The 13,721-nt window shown below is 33.1% G+C and overlaps 1 protein-coding gene across 2 annotated transcripts in view; it reads left to right on the plus strand.

Moving 5' to 3' along the window:
- PALS1 (protein associated with LIN7 1, MAGUK p55 family member) overlaps positions 1–13,721 on the plus strand; it is a 78,468-nt gene that overhangs the window by 58,822 nt on the left and 5,925 nt on the right. For both annotated transcript variants that reach the window (XM_031453896.2, XM_031453897.2), the window contains exons 9-14: positions 2,169–2,352; positions 5,242–5,313; positions 5,630–5,701; positions 8,002–8,169; positions 8,686–8,888; positions 10,248–10,358. In XM_031453896.2, coding sequence (XP_031309756.1) covers positions 2,169–2,352; positions 5,242–5,313; positions 5,630–5,701; positions 8,002–8,169; positions 8,686–8,888; positions 10,248–10,358 — 810 coding nt within the window. The remainder of the gene's footprint in view (positions 1–2,168; positions 2,353–5,241; positions 5,314–5,629; positions 5,702–8,001; positions 8,170–8,685; positions 8,889–10,247; positions 10,359–13,721) is intronic.

Raw genomic sequence — 13,721 nt, forward strand, 5'->3', positions numbered from 1 at the left:
CATTATTTTATTTGTACATTTATTATTTTGTGTACTGTTTGAACTTATGTAGTACATAAATGAAAAGATACTCCCCAAAAAACAGGCTAGCATCTAAGTTCTACATTTTTAACTGGATCACTTGCTTTACTTCAGTGTTGCTGTTTGTATATTGGGACTTAGATTTCCTCATTTCCTATTTATAGTAGTTAGTAAAATATTTTTCTGAGATTAAAAAAAATTCTTTCTCTAATAATACCTTCAAGCAAAATTTCTGAAAGAGGCTGTTACTTTCATGAGGATTCTTGGTTATTATGCCTTTTAATGAAGTTAAAAAGTATTTTATCAAATTTCATATAGTTTATCATCATTGATTGAGAATAGTCAATTTTTAAAGTGTTTCATGAGCTGAAAAAAGATACTCTTTTCTCATAAAACAATTTTTGAAGTAGATTGGTATTACCTTTATGATAGGTAGCCTCAATTATGGTGAGGATAAAAGGCTTAAGGTAAGTCAAATAACAACTAGATAGAAAAAGACTCAGATTTATAAAATTCTTAGGCTGTCCATCAAATGCTTGCCTCATTGAGCCCAAACCTGAAATTTAACCTGTGTAGGGTAGAAAAACTCGTTGAATACAGGTGTTGGATTTTGTTAGATCATAGTGGGCTGCTTCAAACTAAATGTCCATCAACAGATGATTGGATAAAGAAGTTGCGGTGTGTACACACACACACACACACACACACACACACAGGAATACTACTCAGCCATGAAAAAGAATGAAATAATGCCATTTGCAGTGACATGGATGCTAGAGATTATTGTACTAGACCTAGAGATTATCATACTAAGTGAAGTAAATCAGACAAAGACAAATATTGCATGATATCACTTATATGTGGAATCTTATGATGCAAATGAACTTATTTACAAAGAGAAGCAGACTCACAGAAAACAAACTTATGGTTACTGGGGCAGGGAAAGGTGGGAGGGATGAATTAGGAGTTTGGGATTAGCAGATATAAATGACTATATATAAAACAGATAAACAAGGTCCTCCTATATAGCACAGGGAACTATATTCAAACTTTATAATAACCTGTAATGAAAAAAAATGTATATATGTATATATGTGTGTGTGTGTGTATGAGTGAACCACTATGCTGTATACCAGAAACTAACACAACATTGTAAATCAACTATACATCAATTAAAAAAAAAAAACAGGCTTCTTACCAACTTTGGAAATACCACATACTGTTTGACCAGGTTGGATAGAAATTATAGATGGAAATGTTAAAGAGAATATTATTATACCTTCTAAAGAAAAAAGAATACTTTGTTATATCTTATAGTGGTATATTGGAGAAAATAGCACAGGAAATAATTTAGCTCTCAGTAAGGCCGATGTAAATTCTTACCTTTAGAGCTAAAGCATAACAGGTTTTAGATGTGCAAAAACTCAGTGAGTAAAAGTTTTAACCTGTACCATTCGTAATATTTAAAGGCTTACATATAGAATATGTAATATATATATATATATATATATATATATATATATATATATATATAGAATATAATAGGAATTGATTATAAACTTGATTTAGATAATTTTAGCAGTTTGGGATGCAGTTGTTTATGACCTAAACATGTCCCTTTAGAAGAAATGCTGAAAGAGATGAAGGCAAGTTGCACTGCCATTGTGGTCAGAAAGGGATGACGGCACCAGGGAAACTGACACTCACCTGCTTAGATGACAGATGTGGTGAGGTTTACAGTCTACCTTTCCTGGTAGAGTGGTTTAGAAATTACATATCTCACTGCAGAGTCATTGTTTTCACAGGTCAGGAATGGAGGGGGAGGGAGTCTCTCTTACATTCCTTCTGCTTCTCTCAAACCTTTGAGGCCCCTTAGCACCTCAGCTTGTTAACAGCTAACAGGGCATTGTTTTGCATACTCTTGTACATGTTTGCAGTCAACTGAGGGATTATCTTAATTGAAGAAAACAGATGAGCCTGAGAAAATTATGCCCCCAAAATACTGTTACTAAACTAACCTCCCTTCTTTCAACTCATACCTTTGCACTAATGAAAAATTGTAACATTCAGTTATATTTATGCTAACTGTTCTATGTTGCCATTTCATTATTGTTGTTATTTTTATTTTTACCCTTTTTATCTTTTAGATCCATGTAAAAGCTCATTTTGACTATGACCCCTCAGATGACCCTTATGTTCCATGTCGAGAATTAGGTCTATCTTTTCAAAAAGGGGATATACTTCATGTGATCAGTCAAGAAGATCCAAATTGGTGGCAAGCCTACAGGGAAGGGGACGAAGATAACCAGCCCCTAGCCGGGCTTGTTCCAGGTAAGAAACAATATAGAGAAAGTAGAGAGTTAGAATAACATTTAAAATACAAGCCTTAGAATATAAATACCCACTTTTTCATGCCTTTTAAAACATGATACTACTTTTTCATGTAGTTAGGTTTTTATGTTTTACCTGCAGCATGAGTATCTTGTATATAAATGTGACCAATTTATTGGGCTTTAGACTGTAATTATGATATAATCTCATCAACTAATCCCATGTTATGCTACATTCACTGTAGGTATATTGAGACTACCCTGTTACCAAGGCAACAGAACTTGTATTGAACAACAATAGCATCAAGGCAACAAAATTTATACTGTAACAGGAGATTATCATAAATAAGGCATCAAACTTGATGTCTGAGTTGGAATTTGTTAAGATGTTGTTAAGACTCCTCACTTTATAAAGAATCAGAACAGTAAGATCACTGAATTTATCTCTCCTAAGATATCTTAGAGTGGAAATAGGATGCCTCCAATTTTTCATGAAGAGAACTGTCCTAATTTAGACTAAACTGAAACTTAGGTCACAGTGGACATAAGGGAACATTTCTTAGAGTGAAGATGATACTTAATGGAATGAAATGTATAGATGTAATTTTTCTTACAAATTGTTCCTACAGTTCCCAGGATGTGGGTATGGTGGAGTGAGGGAAAAACAGAATCAAGTGAAGTATAATAAGATACGAGCTAAGGCAAAGAAATACTTCCAGTATGATGAAATGAGAATAAAGTGGTAATTCATCAGTTTATTCGCTCAACAAATACTGTTGTATCTGCGCTGTATAAGGCACTTTGCTTCGTACTGAGATAAGCTTCTTGTCCATACTTGACTTTAAAGCATATCCATTAATACTTTAATTATACACTAATGTAATTTTTTTACATTAGTAAAATATTTTTCTTTTTTGTGCCCCTAGTTTATATTTCCATGGAATTGTGTCTGTGTACCTCTATTATAGTACTTCCTACATTATGCTCTCAGTTTGTAAACTTCTTGAGGCTGGTGACTACATCTGTTTATTCTTTTAATTGAATCTAGGCATTGTCTGTTAAATTAATAAATAAAAGGTGATATTTAAAAATAATTCTGCCAGAACTGGTGCTTCTGAATTAGACCTTGTAAGGCCTTTTTTTTTTTAAGCTTTTCCTAGCTTTCCCTTTTGCCTATAACATTTTTTAGGGATCATCCCTCTTACTCAAACCTTAAGATTTTAAGCATAGAATTTGGCTTACATTGGATTTAACTGCAAGTAATACATTATGTGTATAATAAAATCACAGTCACAGATCATCTGCTTTAAAACCCGAATCTGGAAACACTTCTATCGATATGGAGTCATACTTCAAGGAAGGAGGAGTGAACTTCTTATATATTAAGTTTAGAGGATGATACTACACCCTTTATTCTTCACATAATATTTACAGGAACATTCCTCTAGAATACTGGAGTATTGGCAGTCATCATGGTTCTACTTAGTGCTTGTACCAAATACTAGTTTGATATCTTCTCACCGTGCCAGCTTTAGCCCATAAACATTTAGAACTAGTGTTTATTGACTGACTGATTGCATTGAGTTTCCAAAAATATATAGAAGAATCAAGGAGATTTCAGTGGTACCATTGTAAGTCTTTTTATAGGACAAATAAATGGACCCACCTTGGTTGAGTGTGATAGTTTTCTGTCAGAAGGATTCATAAGCGGTCATAATGTCCCGTCTCCCACTAATGTCTGCTTCTGTTTCAAAAATAGTCTACATATGTGTGTGCTATAAAAACATGCCATAGCAGTACATCTGTATAATGTTTTTAAACATTTTAATGTGTAAATTATTAAAATTATTTTGTTTTTTTCTAAATCTGTTAATGTCACATACTTCTAAAATTTTTTTAATACTCTGAAAAATGTCCCTATAGTCATGATGACTTGTTTTATCTAGTAACACAATCTGTATGAGTCCTGGGGATAACCTGATTTCCTTTAATGCTTTTTATGTATATCAAACTCAATATTAATGTTTTTGCTTGTGCTCTTACAAAATGCACTATGTTCTAACAGATTATCCCATCATAGATAGAATTTTCTTACTGATTTTTAAGAATCTCTGGCCTGAAATTGAAAGAATTAAATATGAAAATTAAAAATTAAAGTAGAACTCTAATTCAGAATTTTCTAACTACAGCCACGTGTCCTTCAGAAAAAAGTACATTCATTTAAGGTAGATGTTTGAAAAGAAGATGAAAATCAGAAACCTTTGAAAGCCTCCTACATTAAAATCTTAATCTGAGAGGAAAAACATAATAGGTTTTTCATTATTTGTATCGGTAACTTAAGGTGGAAATTAAAAAATCTTTGAAACATATACATATATGCATACATACAAAGAAAAAGATGGATTGAGAATAATAAATGCAAGGGAATATGTTTAATGGTGTCTCAAAGTTGAAAATTGATGAATGTTTACATTATTATTTTGGAAGTTAACTGCTAGAATTAATTGCTTGATTTGAAATAATTCAAATGATCAGAACCATTGTAAGATGCAGCATAGTAGTACTTTCCACATACTAGATGCTCAATGAAAGCTTTATAAAAATTGAACTGTTAAATTTTCTAACACTGGTTTTTCCTTTATCTTTTTAAATAGATGATATATAGTCTAGTAATATATGTTCCAGGATTGGTTGAGAGTGAGGTTGAAACTTAATACGTTAAATATTTGGAGGCTTATAATCATAGTTGACACACACTCATGTGGTGGCAGAAGAATTTAGAAGGGCATATAAATGAAGAATTACTTCTTGTGTTGTTCCCTTGATTTAAAAAATACTTCTATCTTTTTTTGTCTTAAATATTTCACTCTTTTTCCTTTCTGCTTATTAGGGAAAAGCTTTCAGCAGCAAAGGGAAGCCATGAAGCAAACCATAGAAGAAGATAAGGAGCCAGAAAAATCAGGTTGGATACTTATATTTGGCATTACTAAAAGGTTTCTTGAGTCTTCATCTGGAATCATGTTTAAGTTTATATATCAGAACTGTCAAATGTATATTCGTGGCAAGAGTGATGTGAGAGGCAAAACTGATTATCTTAGGAAACTATAAAGAAAGGACAGGATTTAAGTATTAAAGATTACCTGTCTGTAGTATGAGATTAATGGAAAATTATACTTTCCTGAAAAAGTTCTATGAGCAATGTAATAAGTGTCTATATATGTAAATTTATTCAAGGAAACAAATACCACATTTATACTTACGTTTATGATTGTCAACAGGAAAACTATGGTGTGCAAAGAAGAATAAAAAGAAGAGGAAAAAGGTTTTATATAATGCCAATAAAAATGATGGTAAGTTCCATTCTCAGTTAAAGCTGTATTCACATCTGAAAGAGGTCCGTATCTAACACTTAAAAGAAATTAAACTGGTATTTTCAGGGAGTTTTATTTCTGGTCCTCCTTTGCCTCTTAATGTAACATATGTGCTTAGTAAAGCCATTTAGCAGAAACTATTTTCTTTTGGAATCCTACGAGTAGTACAGTGTTTTGAATTGTGAGAAAAGCCAATATAAAAATTAAAGTATGATTTAATAGTGTTATATTTATAGTTTCCTCTAATTTTTTCCTACTTAAACTCTTCATTTGCAAAATTCATACCTGCTTCTAACAAATTCTAACAATATAGCTGTATTTTAAGTTTAAAAATGAACATTTCATCTACAATAACTCATATCACCAAGGCAACCCATTTCATAGAGCCTGCTGACTGAGTCAGACACACAGGAGAGTGTTTTACTTTAATTTATTGTTAATATTAAGTTTTGGTTTTTTTTTTTGAGTTGTAGCTTCTCTTAAAACCAAAAGCTGTTAGTAACACTGGGCTCATATTCCCAAGTGACAGCAGTCTGTTGGACGTGAATGATAGCTGTTGCCTTTATATGGGCACCTACTTAGTTCAGCAGTCTCCACCATATCTAGTTTTTCAAAAACACAACCTGATTTAGTGCTTTCATTACCTCCTTGATTGGTCCTTATGAATTAGAATTTGCTACCCCTGCTTTAATTCATTTTAGAAACAAACCAAATAATAAAGCAAAAGAACTCCTTAACTTTTCACACAACACAATTTATAAGGCTTATTCTCTCAACACCTGGAAATTTTTTTAGGCAGCATAAATTAAACTAATGAAAATAAAATGTTACAGATTATTGACAAATTCGATATAAAACTAAATCTGAGATTCCATCTGCTGTAGTAAAATTTTTTTCCAAAATAAACATCCTTAATGCTATTTGATAGACTATGTAAATCTAACTAAGAAGGTTAACTGAATTTTTAATCTTTTCCTCTATACTTGGGTAAGTGATTAATATCTGTTTCTGTATCTTTGAAACACACTAAAATTGGTTCAGATCTAATAGCTATTATACCATAGAAAATTTGCATCGAAGTCTATAAATCAAGATGCTTCCACAATCTGTACATGTTAGAAGGAACTTAGATTTTTCAGAGGGAAAAGCATTTTGGGAAGGGAAGGAATTATACTTCTGTTAATAATGCTGTTAATGATAATTTGATTAATAATTACCATTTATTATAACTTTTCCATTCCCGGGTCAGTAACCTTCATCCATTTAATTCTCACAATAAATTCCTTGAGATTACAGATTAATAAATTCAAGTTCGGATAGTAAAGTGACCTGCCTAGCTGCTTACAGCTAGCTAATACATAGTTGAGCTGGAATTTAACCAAGTATAGTTTGAGGTCCTACTCTGTGCTCTGCGCTAAGCACTGACAAGACTAAGATGGTCCCCTCCCCCCATGGAACTTAAACCTTAGAGAGTCTGACTATATATCTGATGCTCTTACCCAGTTAGGTGAAGTAATATGAGTGAGAAAATGGCAGGCCACTAGTTGCCTGCCTTTGTTTTTACCACTTACAGCTCTGATCTCATCTGAATTATGGGCTTTAGAAATGTTACCCACCTATTACAATTTATACCTCATCTTGAATCATGACCTCAGGTTAGTATTAGTAGTATTCCAGAATAAAGTAAACATAAATGTAGGAACTTGGATAACACAGGTCTGCTATGTTTTCAAGTTATAGAATCACAGAAAAGTATTTCAGCTTTCTCTGATAACACTAGTTGCAGCCATTATTTGTAGATGTTTGTCTATTGCCAGATATTGTTTTTGGCATATGCATTGTCTGCTCCTTAAACCAACCCTCTAATTAAAGTGTTAGTATCCCTATTTACCAAATGACAGATGTTCTCATTAACTTATCCCCTGGTGCCTCACCCTCTGTCAAAATATTGGCTGCAAACTAGCTATTTTATATGAATCAGTATGGTTACACTGTATTAAAAATTCAAACACAGTATGAAACAAGAGAATCTATAAACATTTCTAAGAGGATTATTATATTGTCTGATTTATTTTTGTAGTATCCTGGCAAGTATATAATGACATGGAAAATGCTCGTAATATAATGCCACCCAGTTATTACTATCTTGATCTAAAAAGCTAAGCATTTTTAATGATAATAAATTGTGCTTTTTTCCAATGTTTTTGGAAGATCCATGAGTATACCTTTGTTACATAGCAGTAATTCTGTCTGAAGGGCTAACTTTTTCTTTTTCAAAGATTATGACAATGAAGAGATCTTAACTTATGAGGAAATGTCACTTTATCATCAGCCAGCAAATAGGAAAAGACCTATCATTTTGATTGGTCCACAGAACTGTGGCCAGAATGAATTGCGTCAGAGGCTCATGAACAAAGAAAAAGACCGCTTTGCATCAGCAGTTCCTCGTAAGTTTGGATGCATTCCCATTTTCCTGTGCTTTTCAATTTACCACCTTAGAACCTAACTGTGTAGGGAAATTTCTCATCCATTTTATCAAAACAGTGTTGTCCAAGAAAGAGGAACTTTGTTTTAACCAAGTCTTCTGAGAATTTGTTACTGAAGTTATTCTTGAGAAATTTCCATTTTTCCTAAGAGTATGGTACTAAGTACTTTCTAAATGAATTTCAGTTTGTGTTTCTTACAATCCCCTGTTCACTTTAAATGAAATGAAAATGAAGTAATTTAGAATGTAAGCATAAGATGTATTAAATGTAACTCTACTAAAAAAAACACATTTTTGTTCATTTCTCAATCTAAAAATAAAACCAATTAAATGGTAAACTTATGGGCTCTTAACATTTCCTCAGTTCATTATTTTTTAATTTGTATTACCAAGTAAAATTTTATTCTGACTAGCCAAATTATCCTTCATTCTTACTCTGATCCATGCCTGTTATTTTTACCTGATTTTGTTTGCCTAGATACAACTCGGAGTCGACGAGACCATGAGGTAGCTGGTAGAGATTACCACTTTGTTTCACGGCAGGCATTTGAGGCAGACATAGCAGCTGGAAAGTTCATTGAACATGGTGAATTTGAGAAAAATTTGTATGGAACCAGCATAGATGCTGTACGGCAAGTGATCAACTCGGGCAAAATATGTCTCTTAAGTCTGCGTACACAGGTAAAGCTTATTTTGGTTTAGGGTGTTGAACTTGAGGGCATTTTTTGCAGAGTAATTTAGTGGAAGCTCTATTTTGGCCCAAGAAACACAGGACCTAATTACGTTCTCATACAGATTTTTTTCATACTAATTCCCTATTTGAAAGCAGACAGGTTGCTAAATCTTTTTCAGTTTCCTCAGAGGGGAAAAAAATGAATTGCATACCTACATGTGTACACAGGGACATACTTCCTGAAACTTAAAATATAGTAACTATAGTGCTGGTGGTACTTTAAGTATTTTAAAGGCTGTAAAAGAATTTCCCTTTCCTGATTCTGATCTGAGAAAAATTATAATATTTAGAGGTCATTTTTATTGTTTTAAATGCCATAGTTAATGTATTAGCAAGTATTATAATGAGTACTTGGTCGTATCTAAATAATGAAACTTCCATGGCTTTCTGTTATTTGTCATATGAAGCAAAACCTTCAAAAATTACTAACAATTGCCTTTTAGATTACCATTAAAAAATAAAATAATTTTAGAAATTTGGGATTTTTAAGATTATGTTTGTTGTGAATTTTTTTCTTTTTATAGACTATACAGCTTTAGCATAAGACTTTCCTTAATTTGGCAAAATCTGTTGTAATATGTCAACTCAGGACACACAGGCAGTGGTCACTATGAAAGAAAACTGACTCCAAAAATTCGCTTTCCTGAAATAATATTTAGGTTTTCTTAATTTTTTTTAGCAAAAAGAGAGAGTTTATTAGTCTCTACTATTTCAATGACAAATATTAGCTTTAAAAGAAGTATAAATGTTTTTACTAAATTTCTTCAGAATTCTTTATATTATTTGGGCTAACAGATTTACCAAAGAACTTAGGCTTGTTAAGCACATTGTCTTAACTATTGTTTTTAGATAGAAAAGGGCATGTCCTTATAATCCCCATTTTTGTAGAATGCTTCACTTTAGGGACACACAGTCATGCAATGGCAAAGGCCAGGTGAAAAATCACAACCTCTTAATTCAGTCTGCTTTTTTTTTAAGGATGTGTTTTTCCAGAATTTTCTTTTGTATGTGCATGTGAAGTTTTTCTCTGATTCTTTTTGCATTTAGACCTTGGCACATGGTAAGGTGATTGCTCATTCATAATTCCTTCAAAATGGATTTTTAATAGGGTTATTATAATCTGTGCGTGATCTTACTAGCAGTGTTTTATCGTCATATAGTTTTAATCCTTCAATATCATTCATTCTTTTACATAAAAAGAGTAAGCCAATATTGTGTATGTGTAGGTATGTGTGTGTATGTGTTGTGTGTTACAGGTACACAATATATTCTTACATTGAATAGTATGATCTGTCTTTTCTTTACAGTCATTGAAAACTCTCCGGAATTCAGACTTGAAACCGTATATTATTTTCATTGCACCCCCTTCACAAGAAAGACTTCGGGCATTATTAGCCAAAGAGGGCAAGAATCCAAAGGTAAAGTTATTATATTGTACTCTTCCACTGAAAGTAAACATGAAAGAGTCACAGCTTAATGTGTCACCAAGCTTAAAAGCTTCTTCAGCTTAGGCTTTCAAACTGATTATTCTTTCTGCCATATCACTTTCCCCAAAATTGCCACGGTTGCCTCTGTTTGGACCTCGGCAGCTCTCCAAAGCAGGGGGCTTCTCTTACTGTTCCTGCACATTCCCTCTTGTTACTCCAAATGTGTGGTAGGTAACCTTTGGTATTCCTTAAACCCTCCTTAATCTTCTTCACACAGATCTGTGTTATTTCCAACAGGGCTTAGGTGACACCCTCACTTCTCCCCCTGAAAAAATTCTCAGCAGTTTCTTGGGGACTACCCACTTTTCTCTGCAGATATTCTGAATGCGGGGAGCCAAAGTTGAGTGCCCTCGCTTTTCTTTCTTTTCATTGAAATTTTATGTTTTCTTTGTCTTCTGCTTTTGATCTTTTCATGGATCTGAAATGGAAGAAGTTTTAAAATTATTTTAGATGCTAGATGTGATTGAGGTAGCCCATATTATACCAAACAGTATTAACCATTAAATGATAATATACTGGTATATTAAGCAGAAAGCATTAACATTTTATTTAAATGTATGAAATGAAAATCGTCAAGTGACTTTGCTATATCAAAGTAACAAATACTCCTGCTTTTTTTCTGATTTCCTAAATATTTCTACTTTACAAAGGAATCACTTAGATCTCATTTCATTTGCTATGCCTCTAAATCTCTTTAAAAGCCATAAAACACATAATAATGCTCCTCAAAAGTCATTAAAAGCATAACAACACTCCTTTTCATTGATTCTTGTCTGTTCACCACATCCACCAACCCTCCTTCTTCTTCCCTGAGGTATCTTTTTCCACTCTAGGTCTACTTATATTTCTTATTCAGTCTATATGTGAAGATGGTATTTTTCAATGTCTTAGACATCAGGGACTTTTCCATCCTATGTGTTGAGCATAATTCTGGTTGCTTTGTTTGGGCTAAGTAGGCAACTTGTTAAAGTAATATTTCGTTCCTTTTTCATTTTTGCAACACAACTGTAAATTTGTAAATAAGTGGGGTCAGAGTATCTGCTGTCCTTAGCACTTGGGATGACACAAAAGGAATGAGAGACATGGTCGCTGGCTGTTCGTGAGGAGGATCACAGTATAATAAGGGGGCGGGGAGTATAGCTCAGTGATAGAGTGCATGCTTAGCATATATGAGGTCCTGGGTTCAATCCCCAGTACCTCTATCAGAAAATAAATAAACCTAATTACCTCCCCCTGTAAAAAACAATTAAAAAAACAATATAATAAGGAAAACAAGATTAATAGTCTACAAAACTTAGAGCCCATTAAACTACGTGGTAGACCAGAAATACTTTGGTAGTTCAAGGAGAGGGTTGCATGTAAAGGATTAAAGTGAACTTCATTCTACTTGTTCAGCCTAATTTTCTAACTTTTGACATGGACACTTTTTTTGGTTGGGTTATTTTTCTCCAACAAGGATTCAGTGTCATGCCAAGGGCCATATACCACTCCAAAACATGTTAAGCAATTTCCTTTTGGTTGGTGGTCTCTGGCAGTGCTCTCATGGAAATTTTTACCTACTTTACTTTGAATTAACTATCCCAGATTGAGTATGCAGGTTAGAGGTGCCAACCCTCTCTGAAGTCAGAAATCTGAGTGTAACTTATTGTTGGCCCTGTATCTGCAATTCCCCATCCTTAGAATCAACCAGCTGCAGACAGTGTCTTACTGTAGTATTTACTATTGAAAAAAAATCCGAGTGTAAGTGAACCATGCATTTGAAACCCACCTTCATGGGTCAACTGAGTACACATTTTTAAAGCAGGAATTTAATCAGTACCAGAATTTTTTTTAACAGTATACAGTATGCTTGATTTTCTAATTAAAATGTTCTAATTTTTAAAATTAAAACTTTATCGAGGTTATTTTACATACAGTAAAATGCATGCGTTTTAATTCTATAATTCGGTGAGTTTTGGCAAGATGTATACTTGTGTAACTACCATGCAATCAAGATTAGAACATTTTTGTCACTCTAGAAAATTCTTTCATGCCCCTTGAAGTTAATATCCCTCTACTCTTTCCTGGGTAACCACTAATCTGCTTGCTGTCAGTATAGATTTGTTTTGTCTGTTCTGGAAGTTCATATAAATGGAAACCTTATAGTAAGTTTTAAGTTTGCATCTGGCTTTTGATCAGCATAATGTTTTTGAGATTCATCTATGTTATGTCTAACAGTAGTTTGTATCTTCTTATTGCTGAGTGATATACCATGATCTAAATATATCACAATTTGTTGATTCACCAGTTACAACACATTAGAATTGTTTCCAATTTTGAGCTAATGTGACTAAAGCTGTTTAATGAGTGTTTAATTCATACTCTTTTGGTGGACATACGTTTTAATTTCTCTGGAAATGCTGGATCAAATGATAAGGATATGTTTTAACTATGTAAAACTGCCAAACTGTTTTTAAAAGTTTGCCTTTTTATACTCCCACTTTGGTTCCCTTTGCTCTACATCCTTACCAGCTTTTGCTGTTGTTAGTTTGTAACAGCTTTTTAGCCATTCTAGTAGTGTGACATGTTACCATTATGGTTTCCATTTGCATTTTCCTGATGACTACTGATAGCATCTTTCCATGTAGTCATTTGGGCATATTGTTTTGTGAAATGTCTCAAGTTTTGTTTTTGTTTTTTCAATTGAGTTGCTTTCTTACTGAGTTGTAAAAGTTCTTTATATATTTTGGATATATTGTCTCAAAATCTGTAATTTTTAAAAAAATTTTTGAAGATCAGCAGTATTTAATTTTAATGACATATTGCTGTCCCTTGATATCCGTGGGGGATTGGTTCCAGGATCTGCTGAGGATATCAAAAGTCGAGGATGCTTAAGTCTCATAGTTGGCCTTCTGTATCCACAGTTTCACATCTGTGGATTCAACTAGCCGGGGATCGTATAGAACTGTATTTATTGAAAAACATCCATGTACACAGAGTTCAAACTCGTTTTGTTCTAGGGTCAACTGCACACTTCTTTATTTTTCATATGGTTAATGATTTTTTGTGTATTGTGTAACAAATTTTGCTTACTCCAAGATTATAAAGATTTTATCCTTCATTTTCTTCTAAGAGTTTTCTTGTATTAGCTTTTACTTTCAGGTCTGTAATCTATCTCAGATTAGTCTTTGTTTTGGTGTGAGTTAAGGGTAGAGGTGTGGTTTTCTTTTTTTTTTTTATCACATGTCGTTATCCACTTGCTTTAGCACATTGTTCCTTGAAAAAGACTATCCTTTCTCCCATTGAATTACCCTG

The sequence above is a fragment of the Camelus dromedarius genome, chromosome 5 (genome assembly GCF_036321535.1).
Source record: "Camelus dromedarius isolate mCamDro1 chromosome 5, mCamDro1.pat, whole genome shotgun sequence".
Classification (NCBI taxonomy): domain Eukaryota; kingdom Metazoa; phylum Chordata; class Mammalia; order Artiodactyla; family Camelidae; genus Camelus; species Camelus dromedarius.